The sequence below is a fragment of the Melanerpes formicivorus genome, unplaced genomic scaffold (assembly GCF_026170545.1).
Source record: "Melanerpes formicivorus ecotype bairdi unplaced genomic scaffold, bMelFor1.0.p_v2 SCAF_16, whole genome shotgun sequence".
In the NCBI taxonomy this organism is placed as follows: domain Eukaryota; kingdom Metazoa; phylum Chordata; class Aves; order Piciformes; family Picidae; genus Melanerpes; species Melanerpes formicivorus.
The window spans coordinates 973,217-987,494 of NW_027142368.1; the positions used below are offsets into that span (position 1 = coordinate 973,217).

General features: G+C 50.0%; 1 protein-coding gene across 1 annotated transcript in view; it reads right to left on the bottom strand.

Moving 5' to 3' along the window:
* The window catches only part of LOC137446154 (mucin-2-like), a 46,435-nt gene extending 35,112 nt beyond the window's left edge, over window positions 1-11,323 (bottom strand). Inside the window, exons 1-2 of the mRNA XM_068148543.1 lie at window positions 11,264-11,323; window positions 10,716-10,827 (exon numbers count right to left, since the gene is read on the bottom strand). Coding sequence (XP_068004644.1) covers window positions 10,716-10,827; window positions 11,264-11,323 — 172 coding nt within the window. The remainder of the gene's footprint in view (window positions 1-10,715; window positions 10,828-11,263) is intronic.
* Between the last annotated feature and the right edge of the window lie 2,955 nt (window positions 11,324-14,278).

A 14,278-nucleotide genomic window follows, 5' to 3' on the forward strand; every position in this document is an offset into this window, starting at 1 on the left:
GGCAGCCTGCTTCAGGTTCTGTCACCCTCACAGGGAAAACAATCATACCTGTTTTTTCCATGGAACTTCCTATGCCTCAGCTTCCACCCCTTGCCCCCTTGTACTGTCACTGGGCATCACCCAGCAGAGCCCTGGCTGCATCCAGCAGCAGGACAGTTTGACGATACAGGGAAACTTGTAGTTGTTTTGTTGGTACAGCTCTGAGCAATGGCTTTAGGTGAAAATCCATGTGTTCTGCTGTCCTTTTGGTCACCAAAATCAAGAGAATTCAGTACCAAGAAATTCTTGATACCTAAAAAATGGCCCATAGTTCTTGAGTTTATCAGAAGGTCTTCAAACCAGACGAGACGCCTCACAACACCACCAGGACAAACAGTTTACTGAGCAGACTGTCAGGGGCTGCCATTCCCTTTGGAGCCATCTCTGTTGTCCTTGACATTTCAGGTATGATATCCAGATATTTCCATGTGAAAATTTCCTTGGAGAACAGAAATTGTGCTTTGTTGGCAGTGTGCAGAAGAGGCAGAGTGGCTGTAGGTGTTTCAGAGGATTTCATTTATTGGCTCGAGCAAGAGAAGAGAAGAGAAGAGAAGAGAAGAGAAGAGAAGAGAAGAGAAGAGAAGAGAAGAGAAGAGAAGAGAAGAGAAGAGAAGAGAAGAGAAGAGAAGAGAAGAGAAGAGAAGAGAAGAGAAGAGAAGAGAAGAGAAGAGAGAGAAGAGAAGAGAAGAGGAAGAGAAGAGAAGAGAAGAAGAGAAGAGAAGAGAAGAGAGAAGAGAAGAGAAGAGAAGAGAAGATAATGGAATAGAATAGAATTAACCAGGTTGGAAAAGACCCCTTGAGATCATAAATTCCAACCTATCACCCAGCACCATCTGATCAACTAACCCATGGCACCAAGCACCCCCACCCAGTCTCTTCCTAAACACCTCCAGTGATGGGGACTCCACCACCTCCCTGGGCAGCACATTCCCATGGCCAATCTCTCTTTCTATGAAGAACTTCTTCCTAACATCCAGCCTAAACCTCCCCTGGCACAGCTTAGGACTGTGTCCTGTTGTTCTGGTGCTGGTTGCCTGGGAGAAGAGACCAACCCCCACCTGGCTACAACCTCCCTTCAGGTAGTTGTAGACAGCAAGGGGCAGGCAACAGACACTTCAATGTGGTCCCAGGCAGATGGAGATTGACTACAGTCTGAGAAACACCTAAGAGCAGTCTTGCACTGTTCCAAGAACAGCACTCTTGCACTGCTCCAAGAGCAGCACTCTTACACTGCTCCAAAAGGACTCTAAAGTCTTCCCTAAATGCTTGTTAAGGAAAAGAAAAGGTGTAAAGTGATTTAAACCCCGTGCCTCAAACAGGGCTAAAGGCTTCATCAATCGCTACTTAGCTTTAAATTAGAATTTGGTGAGGACAATGGCCTGAGACCTCCCGGTGCTGGCTGCATGCCCCTGGCACTCACTTTGATGGATGCCTCAGAGGCTAAGGCTGTGGGGACCTCGGCTGCTGTCACTCACTCTTTGTGTCCTGCCAGCACCCAGGCTGAGAAACCTGACACTCCCACAGCTCTCTGGAGCATAACTGCTGCTGGAAGACAACCTTGGACTCTCTACAACTACCTGGAGGCTGCTTGGCAAAATTTCTTTGGGGCAGTTATTCAACTCAGAGGAGAGCTCTTAAAGTGTTGCCTGTCTGTGACAGGACAGGGAGCAATGGATGTAAGCTGCAGCACAGGAGGTTCCACCTCCAACTCAAGGGGGAACTTTATTGCTGTAAGGGTCGCAGAGCACTGGAACAGGCTGCCCAGAGAGGTTGTGGAGTCTCCTTCTCTGGAGCCTTTCAAGCCCCATCTGGATGTGTTCCACCCAGGGATAAGACAAGGAGCAATGGAGCAATGGATATAAACTCCAGCACAGGAGGTTCCACCTCAACATGAGGAGGAACTTCTTCACAGTGAGGGTCCCAGAGCCCTGGAGCAGGCTGCCCAGAGAGGTGGTGGAGTCTCCTTCTCTGGAGCCTTCCCAGCCCTGTCTGGATGCATTCCTGTGTGACCTGAGCTAGATTGCATGGTCCTGCTCTGGCAGGGGGGTTGGTCCCTTCCAACCCCTGACATCCTGTGATCCTATGATCCTGTGATCTGAAATAAGAACAGATTCAAAGGAGTTAGTTGGTTTATTTGGCACTTTTAGTAGGCCTTGCCTGTTTATTTGGACTCTTTGCACCCAAGCAAGTTTTCTACTTCTATTTAAATAGAAGTTAGGGAAAAAGAATGCTATTATATATATATTCATGTATGCTAAATAAGACTTTAAAGGTGAGTCAGCAGTGTGCCCAAGAAAGCCAATGGCATCCTGGCTTGGATTAGGAACTCTGTGGCCAGCAGGGATAGGGAGTTGACTATCCCCTTGTGCTCAGTACTGGGGAGGCCACAGCTGGAGTACTGTGTTCAACTCTGGGCCCCTCACTGCAAGGGGGACATGGAGGTGCTGGAGTGTGTCCAGAGAAGGGCCTGGAGCAGCTGGGCTACAAGGAGTCTCTGAGGGAGCTGGGGGTGTTCAGTATGGAGAAAAGGAGGCTGAGGGGAGACCTCATTGCTCTCTACAGCTCCCTGAAGGGACACTGCAGCAAGGAGGGGGCAGCCTCTTCTCCTTGGCAGCAAGCAACAGGATCACAGGAAATGGTTCCAAGCTGCACCAGGCTGGATGCTAGGAAATATTTCTCCCCTGAGAGCAAGCACTGCTCAGAGCAGTGGTGGGAGTCACCATCCCTGGAGGTGTTCAAGCAGCCTGTGGACCTGGTGCTTAGGGTCCACATTGTTTAGTGTTGACCCTTCAGGGCTGGGTTGAGGCTTGGACTAGATGAGCTTTGAGGTCTCTTCCAGCTGGATGTTTTTTGGTGATTCTGTCACATTTGAAGTGTTTCTGAAGTAAAATATGTGGGGAAATAAAAGCCCTGCACAAAACAAAGCAAGGCCCATCGCAGTGAGGGAGCTCCCACACCATGCTGCCTTAACCTTTCTGTGCACAGCAACGTGGGAAAGAAAAGCTCCCTTTGATGTTCATGATTTGGTATCATTCATATTAATTAATGTCATATCTCACACATTGAGTCCAACCATTACCTAACTACCAAGTTTGGTGCCAAATCATGTTACTCAGCACCACATCTTTGCATCTTTTCAGCACCTCCAGGAGTGGGGATTCCACCACCTCTCTGGGCAGCCTGTGCCAGTCTTTGAGAACCCTTTCAGTGAAGAAGATTCTGCTGACATCCAGTCCAAGTCTTGCTTGGCTTGGTGCAACTTGAGGACATTTCCTCTCATCCCAAGGGTAAAAAATTGTGAAAGTAAAGGTAATTCCACACCCCACACCCCCCAACCCCCTAGCTTTTAGGCTTTAACAATCAATCTTGTTCATTCTCCAAGGGAAATTGCCCTGAACTATCAGCACTTCTCCTGGGCAGCATTGCCCTCTGACTCCATGCAACACAGCCCAAGAATTACACACAGAAGCAGCTGTGCTTCAGACATCTCTCTAGCTTAATTAGAGCTCCCTTCATTAAGTCATACAAACAGGAAACAGTCTAATCTCCCCTAATTGCTCAACTCATAATTGCCATGCAGCTGAGCTAAATCTGGAGCTCGCAATTAATGTTCAAACCGGACTTGGGGGGGGGGGGGGGGGGGGGGGGAAGAGAAGTTTATTTGCCCCTGCTTACATCACAGCTCTATTAATTTAATAATCAGCCAGATTTTATTATCAGATAGAGAACAAAAAGCAAATATATTGTGTGAACCAGGAATCCATTAAGTACCAGCTTTAACCTCTGCTCTCAAGGAGGTAAACTCACCCCTGTATTTGCACAAATATTAAGAGCTGGGAACAGGAAGTCGGTGGCAATTCCCTGTTTAACTTGCCCTTTAATGTGTGTGCCTTTGGGAACAGATAGTCTCCAGCTGATGCTAATATGGTGTACCTGCTAAGATAATAGAGTCCAGCATATACTTTTGTTTACCCTTGTCTTGGTCTGGAGAGGGGGAGAGACTCAGATCTTTCTTGAACGTTCCTGTGTGTGAATTAAAGGCACAAATGAGGACAACATGAAAAAGAGAAGGAGAAAGAGAGAGAGGAAGAGAGAGGGAGAGAGTGATTGAGAGAGACAGAGACTGAGACTGAGAAACAGAGACATTGAAAGACAGAAAGATTGAGAGACTGAGACTGAGAGATTGAGAGACAGAGAGATTGAGAGACTGAGAGACTGAGAGAGATTGAGAGATTGAGAGATTGAGAGACTGAGAGATTGAGAGACTGAGAGAGATTGAGAGATTGACTGCAAGACTGAGACTGAGAGATTGAGAGACTGAGAGATTGAGAGACAGAGAGATTGACTGCAAGACTGAGACTGAGATTGAGAGACTAAGAGAGATTGACTGCAAGACTGAGACTGAGAGATTGAGAGACAGAGAGATTGAGACTGAAAGACTGAGACTGAGAGATTGAGAGACTGAGAGAGATTGAGAGATTGAGAGACTGAGAGATTGAGAGACTGAGAGAGATTGACTGCAAGACTGAGACTGAGAGATTGAGAGACTGAGAGAGATTGAGAGACTGAGAGAGATTGAGAGACTGAGAGATTGAGAGACTGAGAGACTGAGATTGAGAGATTGACTGCAAGACTGAGACTGAGAGATTGAGAGACAGAGAGATTGAGAGACAGAGAGATTGAGAGATTGAGAGATTGAGAGACTGAGAGATTGAGAGACTGAGACTGAAAGACTGAGACTGAATGATTGAGAGACTGAGAGATTGAGAGACAGAGAGATTGAGAGATTGAGAGACAGAGAGACTGAGAGAGCTTGAGACACTGAGAGACTGTGAGACTGAAAGAGAGACTGAAAGACTGTGAGACTAAAAAGCAGCTGCTGCAGAGTCAGAGTTTCATACAGAATCAGAGGAGAATGTGAGAGCCTTCTTTGTGTGACCCTTTCTTCTTCTGCAAGAAGAGAAAATGCAGGTGGAGAAGAGTTCTATTCTCAGAGCATCCTTACTGACTTCAGCTAAGCTTCATATAGCAAGGAGGACTTCCCTCACAGCTTTATTTCAAGGAGTGAGTCTAATTTAGTTGCAAACAGCATATTGCATTCCTACAGACTACTCCTCCTGTACCTATAATGTGCCACAGTGATGTTCCAGCACTGAGACACTGGCCTACAGGTCTGCCAGGTATTGGTTCAATCTCTTTTTCTTGCACCAGGGTGAGAAAGATGTATGCAGTGGAGCCCTTATTTAGCAGCTGGTGTTTTACAAACACCATCAAGTGTAATAGAAGTGTTGAGGTTGATACCTTGCACATGATGTAGAACAAGTAGTGAGCATTGTGGTATTCCTCTCTGGCCCTCAGATAAACTTGCTCATGTGTTAGATTAGCTTATTGAGGGTGATGAGATGCTGACCCAGGTTGCCCAGAGACATGGTAGAAGCCCCATCCCTGGAGATCTTCCAGATGGGGCTCTGAACAACCCTCTCTGGTTGATGATGTCCCTGCTGACTGCAGGGGGATTGGACTAGGTGAACTTTAAGGCTAAAGTCAAAACATTCTTTGATCCTGTGATCATTGAAAAGACTCCAATTTGAGCATTGCTGCTGGCTGCAACCTTATTCCTGAGCTTTCAACAGATCTTTCAGACCAGATCTTTCATATCTTTCAGCCTCTGCTGGAGATGATTCTAATAGTTCTGAAGCCTCTGTGCCAGGAAGGATCTGGAGGTGCTGGAAGGTGTCCAGAGAAGGGCCATGAGGAGGAGCAGAGGGCTGGAGCTGCTCTGCTCTGGAGACAGAATGAGAGAGCTGGGGTTGTTCAGTCAGGAGAGGAGAAGGCTCTGAGGAGACCTTCTGGTGGCCTTCCAGGATCTGCAGGGGGCTCCAAGAAAGCTGGGGAGGGACTTTTGAGGGTGTCAGGGAGGGAAAGGACTGGGGGGGGATGGAACAAAACTAGAAGTGGGGAGATTGAGATTGGCTGTGAGGAAGAAGTTGTTGCCCAGGAGGGTGGTGAGAGCCTGGCACAGGTTGCCCAGGGAGGTGGTGGAAGCCTCCTGCCTGGAGGTGTTTGCAGCCAGGCTGGAGGTGGCTGTGAGCAACCTGCTGTGGTGTGAGGTGTCCCTGCCCATGGCAGGGGGGTTGGAACTGGCTGAGCCTTCAGGTCCCTTCCAACCCTGACAATTCTGTGGTTCTGTGATAATCTCTGCAGAGGACATTCTTCGTTCATATGACCTTTCCTGACACTAAGCTGGACAGGGAAATCTGCTTTACTGGCAGCACATTTATGCCTGTGCAGCCTGTCCCTGCATCCAAGACCTTTCCAGTTTCACAGATACCAGCAGGATGCTGCTTTCTGTCCTGCTGCACTGAGTTGCATCCCTGAGATGGTAATTGTCAAGATTTGGTTTTGTTGTTGGGTTTTCTTTGTTTATTTGTTTGTTTTGTTTACAATATGTGAAAGATATGACAGGTGCTGCTCAAGGCAGAGCACTTTAATGCTGTCTGCTTTGAGAGATCATCAGAAGGTGCTTCAATGAGCATGGTTAGAAATAAAGATGCTACAGCCCTCACCCCACACATACACAATAGTTCCAGAACCTTCCTTTCCCAAACCCAGAGGCTCTTGGGGAAAGCCCAGCCCTGCCTTGGAGCTGAAACAGGTAACTCCCCTGAGGAAGGAGGAGGCAACAGTTTTCTCCTCTGCAACTCAGTTGTAAGGCAAAATGTGGTAAAATGCACACTGAACTGCAGGCATGTGGCTAAACTGCATACTGTGCCTTGTGGTTTGGGGGCACAGGGCTGAGAGGGCTTGGCAGGGCCTGTGTGCTGTGGCATGGCACTTGTGCAAGCACCAGAGGCAGCCTGGAGGGAGATTTATCATAGTATCATTCAGGGTTGGAAGGGACCACAAGGATCATCCAGTTCCAACCCCCCTGCCATGGGCAGGGACACCCCACACTACATCAGCCTGGCCACAGCCTCAGCCAGCCTGGCCTTAAACACCTCCAGGGACAGGGCCCCAACCACCTCCCTGCACAACCCATTCCAGGGCTTCACCACTCTCATGGGGAAGAACTTCCTCCTCCCCTCCAGCCTCAATCTCCCCACCTCCAGCTTCATTCCATTCCCCCTAGTCCTAGCACTGCCTGAGATCCTGAGCAGTCCCTCCCCAGCCTTCCTGGAGCCCCCTTCAGATCCTGGAAGGCCACAATGAGGTCACCTGGGAGCCTTCTCTTCTCCAGACTGAACAGCCCCAACTCCTTCAGTCTGTCCTCATAGGAGAGGTGCTCCAGCCCTCTGCTCATCCTCCTGGCCCTGCTCTGGACATGTTCCAGCCCCTCCAGATCCCTCTTGTCATAGGGGCTCCAGAACTGGAGGCAGTACTGCAGGTGGGGTCTCACCAGGGCTGAGTAGAGGAGCTGTTAGTGTTAAAACTACCTCCTGTTCCTGTACAGCAGGAGGATTTATGTTTTGTCAGGGGATAGGAACTGCCTGAACATGAGTTCCTTCTCCAGGCACTGGAGGAAGTTCCTGATGGCTGAAGCTGGAGGTCTCCCCTGCTAGCAGCACAAGGAAGTGAAACTCTGAAGCCTTCTCACAGCCATGACCCTTGGGTGTATCCCTCAGGTGTCTCCTCTGGAGTCACAGATCACTCTGTGACCTGCAATGCCTGGGGGCCAGGTCGTTGGAGCTCCCTGAAGCTGTCTCTTGGAGCAGACAATTGCTGTTAATGGTTCAAGGAGCTCGTGATGGGAGTGGGTGCACCAAAGCTGGCTGCTTGTCATGGGCAGCAAAGTGGGAACAGTCTGCAAGCACTGAGGAACCCCAGAGGGTTATTACACCAAAAGAAAGATGTCTGACAGTGATGCTGTGTGAACTTGATGGGATTTGTATCATTGTATCAGTCAGGGTTGGAAGGGAGCACAAGGATCATCCAGTTCCAACCCCCCTGCCATGGGCAGGGACACCCCACACTACATCAGCCTGGCCACAGCCTCAGCCAGCCTGGCCTTAAACACCTCCAGGGACAGGGCCCCAACCACCTCCCTGCACAACCCATTCCAGGGCTTCACCACTCTCATGGGGAAGAACTTCCTCCTCCCCTCCAGCCTCAATCTCCCCACCTCCAGCTTCATGACATTCCCCCTAGTCCTATCACTGCCTGAGATCCTATTATTTGTACCAGTCCTAGGTCTGCTTTCTGCCTCTAGAGTTTTGTGTGTGTTGCCATTGCCTGCAGCCCTTCTGTTTCTTTCCCTTTATGATGGATTTATTTTTTTTCACATCAAATTTTTCTCCTGTGGTTTTAAAGTGTGCTGTGGATAAGGAGAAGATTGAGATGTCTCAAGATAAAAATAAAGTCTTGGTAGATATTGGAGAGCTGCTGGTAGAAAACAAATTATAACAGCTGCCACAGACTGTGCTGTCTCCACAGCTCTCCATAGAAGCATAGAATTGTCAGGGCTGGAAGGGACCTCAAGGATCAGCCAGTTCCAAACCCCCTGCCATGGGCAGGGACACCTCACACCACAGCAGATTGCTCACAGCCACCTCCAGCCTGGCTGCAAACACCTCCAGGCAGGAGGCTTCCACCACCTCCCTGGGCAACCTGTGCCAGGCTCTCACCACCCTCATGGGGAAGAACTTCTTCCTCACATCGAATTTCAATCTCCCCATTTCTAGTTTTGTTTCATTCCCCCCAGTCCTATCACTCCCTGACATCCTAAAAAGTCCCTCCCCAGCTTTCTGTAGCCCCCTTTAGATAATGTGTGGGTTTTCACAGTATGTCAGGGGTTGGAAGGGACCCAAAGAGATCATTGAGTCCAAATCCCTGCCAGGTCACACAGGAACACATCCAGACAGGCCTTGAAAGCCTCCAGAGAAGGAGACTCCACAACCTCTCTGGGCAGCCTGCTCCAGTGGTCTGTGATCCTGACAGTAAAGAAGTTTTCCCTTGTGTTGAGGTGGAACCTCCTGTGCTGCAGCTTGCATCCATTGCCCCTTGTCCTGTCACAGGGAGCAAGTGAGCAGAGCCTGTCCCCTCCCTCCCTCAGATATTTATAAACATATATTAAATCCCCTTTAAGTCTTTCTCTTTTCCAGACTCAAAAGCCCCAGGGCTCTCAGCCTCTCCTCAGCAGCCAGTGCTCCAGTCCCTAATCGTCCTTGCAGCCCTCTGCTGGACCCTCTGCAGCAGATCCCTGTCCCTCTTGAACTGAGGAGCCCAAAACTGAATGCAGTACTCAACTTGAGGTCAGAGCAGAGTGGAGGGTGAGGAGAACCTGCCTGGATTTGCCGGACACACTCTTTTTGATGCACCCCAGGATCCCTTTGGCCTTTGCCACCCATTGCTGTCCCATGGACAAGTTGGTACCAGCACGCTCAGGTTCCTCTCCAGCAGATCACCTCCCAGCCTGTGAATGTCTGACTGTTCTGTCTTCATTTTTAATATGAAGTGAACTTACAGAGAGATGTGTTAGAGTATTTCTAAGATAAATACTCATATCAGTATTTACAGGGTGCTGAATCTAGTTCTCTACTACAGGATTTACTTCATGTACGGTAAGCAAGCATCTTTTAGTGCTGTGGGTTGGGCTTTTCCCTGTTTCTGAGCTCTTCCTCACAAATTTCAGAGGGGGAATGGATCTACAAAGACAGCAAAGACATTATTATTACTCCCCAGACGGAGGACTTTGCACTTGTCCTTGTTGAGCCTCATTTGGTTCCTCCCTGCCCAGCTCTCAGTCTGTCCACGTCTCACTGGATGGCTGCACGGCCTTCAGCTGTATCAGCCAAGCCTCCTTTTTCACAGTGTCACCAAGGTTGGGAGAGACATCAAAGATCATCGAGTCCAACCTGTCACCACAGACCTCATGACTAGACCATGGCACCAAGTGCCACATCCAATCCCCTCTTGAACACCTCCAGGGATGGGGACTCCACCACCTCCCTGGGCAGCACATTCCAATGACCAATGACTCTCTCACTGAAGAACTTTCTCCTCACCTCCAGCCTAAACCTCCCCTGGCACAGCTTGAGACTGTGTCCTCTTGTTCTGGTGCCAGTTGCTAGAGAGAAGAGCCCAACCCCCACCTGGCTACAACCACCTTTCAGATAGTTGTAGAGGGCAATGAGGTCACCCCTGAGCCTCCTCTTCTCCAGGCTAAGCAACCCCAGTTCCCTCAGCCTCTCCTCACAGGGCTGTGCTCCAGAACCCTCCCCAGCTTTCTTGCCCTTCTCTGGACACCTTCAAGTCTCTCAATGTCCTTCTGAAACTGAGGGGCCCAGAACTGGACACAGGACTCAAGGTGTGGCCTAACCAGTGCTGAGCAAAGGGCACAATGACTTCCCTGCTCCTGCTGGCCACACTCTTCCTGATGCAGGCCAGGATGCCCTTGGCCTTCTTGCCCCCCTGGGCACACTGCTGGCTCATGTTTAGGCAGCTGTCAATCAGCACCCCCAGGTCCCTCTCTGTTTGGCAGCTCTCAGCCACTCTGACCCCAGCCTGTAGCTCTGCCTGGGGCTGTTGTGGCCAAAGTGCAGCCCCTGGCACTTGGACTTGTTGAATGCCATCCTGTTGGCCTCTGCCCATCTGTCCAGTCGGTCAAGTGCTGTAAATACTGTTTTAAATCTTAGAGGGGCCAACAGGCACTTAGCTATCTTTAGAAACCATGATCCTACGCAATTTCATTATCTCCAGCATCACTTTTATGTCAAAGAATCCAATAAAATTGAACATGTTTGCTCTCAGCTGAGTTTCCAGGACTTTAACCACGCCATCAATAGACAGAGTCTGTTTACATGTTTCCAGGAGTCAGTGAGTCACTATTGGAATTCAGTGATGTTCCTGTTACTACCAGGTTCTGATATCTCTGTGAGCTCCACACAGTGTTTTGGGGGTTGGTCTCTTCTCCCCAGGCAACCAGTGCCAGAACAAGAGGACACAGTCTCAAGCTGTGCCAGGGGAGTTTCAGGCTGGAGGTGAGGAGAAAGTTCTTCCCAGAGAGAGTTGTTAGCCATTGGAATGTGCTGCCCAGGGAGGTGGTGGAGTCCCCATCCCTGGAGGTGTTCAAAAAAGGCTTGGATGTGGCACTTGGAGCCATGGTTTAGTTGTCAGGAGGTGTTGGGTGATAGATTGGACTTGATGATCTCTGAGGTCTTTTCCAACCTTATTGGTGCTATGATTCTCGTGCTGCTGGTCCAACAGCTGAGTTAATTTCATCTTGTACCTGTAACACAGACATCTTCAGGGTGTTGGCACAGATTTTGTTCAAAGGAACAAACTGCATCCTCTGAAGCAGAGCAGGTGTGGAGAAAATGGTTGCATGATGCATTTGTGGCAGGATTTCTTGGGGGGCAGTTGCTGAGAGCTCTCAGAGTGAAGCGTTGCCTGCCTGAAACAAGGAGTGAGTGGGTTTTTTGGCACTGTAAACATGCCTTGCCTGTTTATCTGCACCCAGGCAAGTTCTCTACTTCCATGTAAATATAAGAGGGGGTGTGGGGGGTTAGATATATTGATATCTATTAAATAAGAGTTTAAAGATGAGTCAGCAGTGTGCCCAGGTGGCCAAGAAAGCCAATGGCAGTGGATTAGGATTAACCAGGCTGGAAAAGACCTTTGAGATCTTTAAGTCCAACCTATCACCCAACATCATCTGATCAACTAAACCATGGCACCAAGTGCCTCTTCCTAAACACCTCCAGTGATGGTGACTCCACCACCTCCCTTGGCAGCACATTGCAGTGGCCAATCTCCCTTTCTGGGAAGAACTTTCACAGTATCACAGTATCACAGTATAACTAAGGTTGGAAAGGACCTCAAGCATCATTGAGTCCAACCTATCAACACAGACCTCATGGCTAGACCATGGCTCCAAGTGTCACATCCAATCCCCTCCTGAACGCCTCCAGGGATGGTGACTCCACCACCCCCCTGGGCAGCACATTCCAATGATGAATGACTCGCTCTGGGAAGAACTTTCTTCTCACCTCCAGCCTCAACCTCCTCTGGCACAGCTTGAGACTGTATCCTCTTGTTCTGGTGCTAGTTGCCTGGGAGAAGAGACCAACCCCCACCTGGATACAACCTCCTTTCAGGGAGTTGCAAAGAGCAAGAAGGTCTCCCCTGAGCATTCTCCAGGCTAAGCAACCCCAGCTCCCTCAGCCTCTCCTCACAGGGCTGTGCTCCAGACCCCTCCCCAGCTTCATTGCCCTTCTCTGGATACCTTCTAGCATCTCAATATCTTTCCTAACCTGAGGGGCCCAGAACTGGACACAGGACTCAGGGTGTGGCCTAACCAGTGCTGAGCACAGGGGTCAGAATGGCTTCCCTGCTCCAGCTGTCTTGCTGGTTGTAATGGCAGGGGCAGTGGATATAAACTACAGCACAGGAGGTTCCACCTCAACATGAGAAGGAACTTCCTCACTGTGAAGGTGCAGTGAACTGGAACCGTTTCCCTGGAGAGGCTGTGGAATTTCCTTCTCTGGAGACTTTCAAGCCCCATCTGGATGTGTTCCTGTGCGACCTGTGCTGGATTCTGTGGTCCTGCTCTGGCAGGAGGGTTGGACTCAGCCTCTGGAGATCCCTTCCAACCCCTAACATCCTGTGTGACAATAGGTAATTGAAATGGTGCTGAGTGACCCTTCAGATCCTCATCATCTCATTTGCTTGAGGGTCTTCACTTCTGGTTGAGAATCCTGGACAGGAGTTTCCCTTACCAAGAGCCTAGGTGAGGAGAGCTGATAATTCACATGGACCTGTTCAGGAATCTGCAGTGGAAGATGGGTATCCCCCAAACCTAATCACATCTATCTGTGAGAAGTAAGAAGATTTGGTAAATAGCATAATGGTGTAATAAGAAACTCTTCTCTAGTCTGGCTGCAGGCAAAGGTTCCTCAGTTTCCCTTGGCTTGGGATGGGAAATCCGCTTTATCACAGAGAGAATCCGTGTGCCTTGGCAGCCCTGCAGTTCAAACTTGATTGCCCACCCAGAACTCCCTATTGTAATCCTCCAGTAGACTTGGCTGCTGCTGCATGCACTCCACTGTCCCTTAATTGATTAGCCTTGCCTCGTTTATTTCGCTGCTTGGGCAGAGGTGACATTTGTATGGTGGCTTTTGGACGGCGATTGAAACCCTGCCGAGCACGGAGTGGCTCTCACAGCACAGGAACAGCACTGCCCAGCTTTTATAGGCAATTGTGCAGAGTGATTTGGGCATTGCTTGAGTCCAGAAGCCCCAAAAGGAAAGAAATTAAAAACAAAACAAAACAACCCCCCCCCAACCAACACAACAATAAAAAACCACAGGCGGAAAAAAACTCTTCAATCCACAATCGAATTGATTATTCAGAAAGACTGCTGCATAGCACTGCCAGGGCTGGAAGGGAGCTCAAGGCTCAGCCAGTCCCAACCCCCTGCCATGGGCAGGGACACCTCACACTACAGCAGGTTGCTCACAGCCACCTCCAGCCTGGCTGCAAACACCTCCAGGCAGGAGGCTTCCACCACCTCCCTGGGCAGCCTGTGCCAGGCTCTCACCACCCTCCTGGGCAACAACTTCTTCCTCACAGCCAATCTCAATCTCCCCAATTCTAGTTCTGCTCCATCCCCCCCAGTCAGTAGTGGAGTCCCCCAGGTATCAGTGCTAGGCCCCATCCTTTTTAACATCTTTACTGATCTGGATGAGGGCATTGAGTCCATCAGCAGTAAATTTGCAGCTGACACCAAGCTGGGGGCAGGAGTTGATCTGCTGGAGGGTAGAAAGGCTCTGCAGAGGGACCTGGACAGGCTGGACAGATGGGCAGAGGCCAAGGGCAAGAGATTGAACACATCCAGGTGCCAGGTTCTGCACATTGGCCACAGCAACCCCAGGCAGTGCTACAGGCTGGGGTCAGAGTGGCTGAGAGCAGCCAGGCAGAGAGGGACCTGGGGGTACTGGTTGATGGTAGGCTGAACATGAGCCTGCAGTGTGCCCAGGCAGCCAGGAGGGCCAATGGCATCCTGGCCTGCATCAGGAACAGTGTGGCCAGCAGGAGCAGGGAGGTCATTCTGCCCCTGTACACTGCACTGGTTAGGCCATACCTTGAGTCCTGTGTCCAGTTCTGGGCCCCTCAGTTTAGGAAGGAGGTTGACTTGCTGGAAGGTGTCCAGAGAAGGGCAACAAAGTTGGTGAGGGGCTTGGAACACAGCCCTGTGAGGAGAGACTGAGGGAGCTGGGGTTGCTTAGCCTGGAGAAGAGGAGGC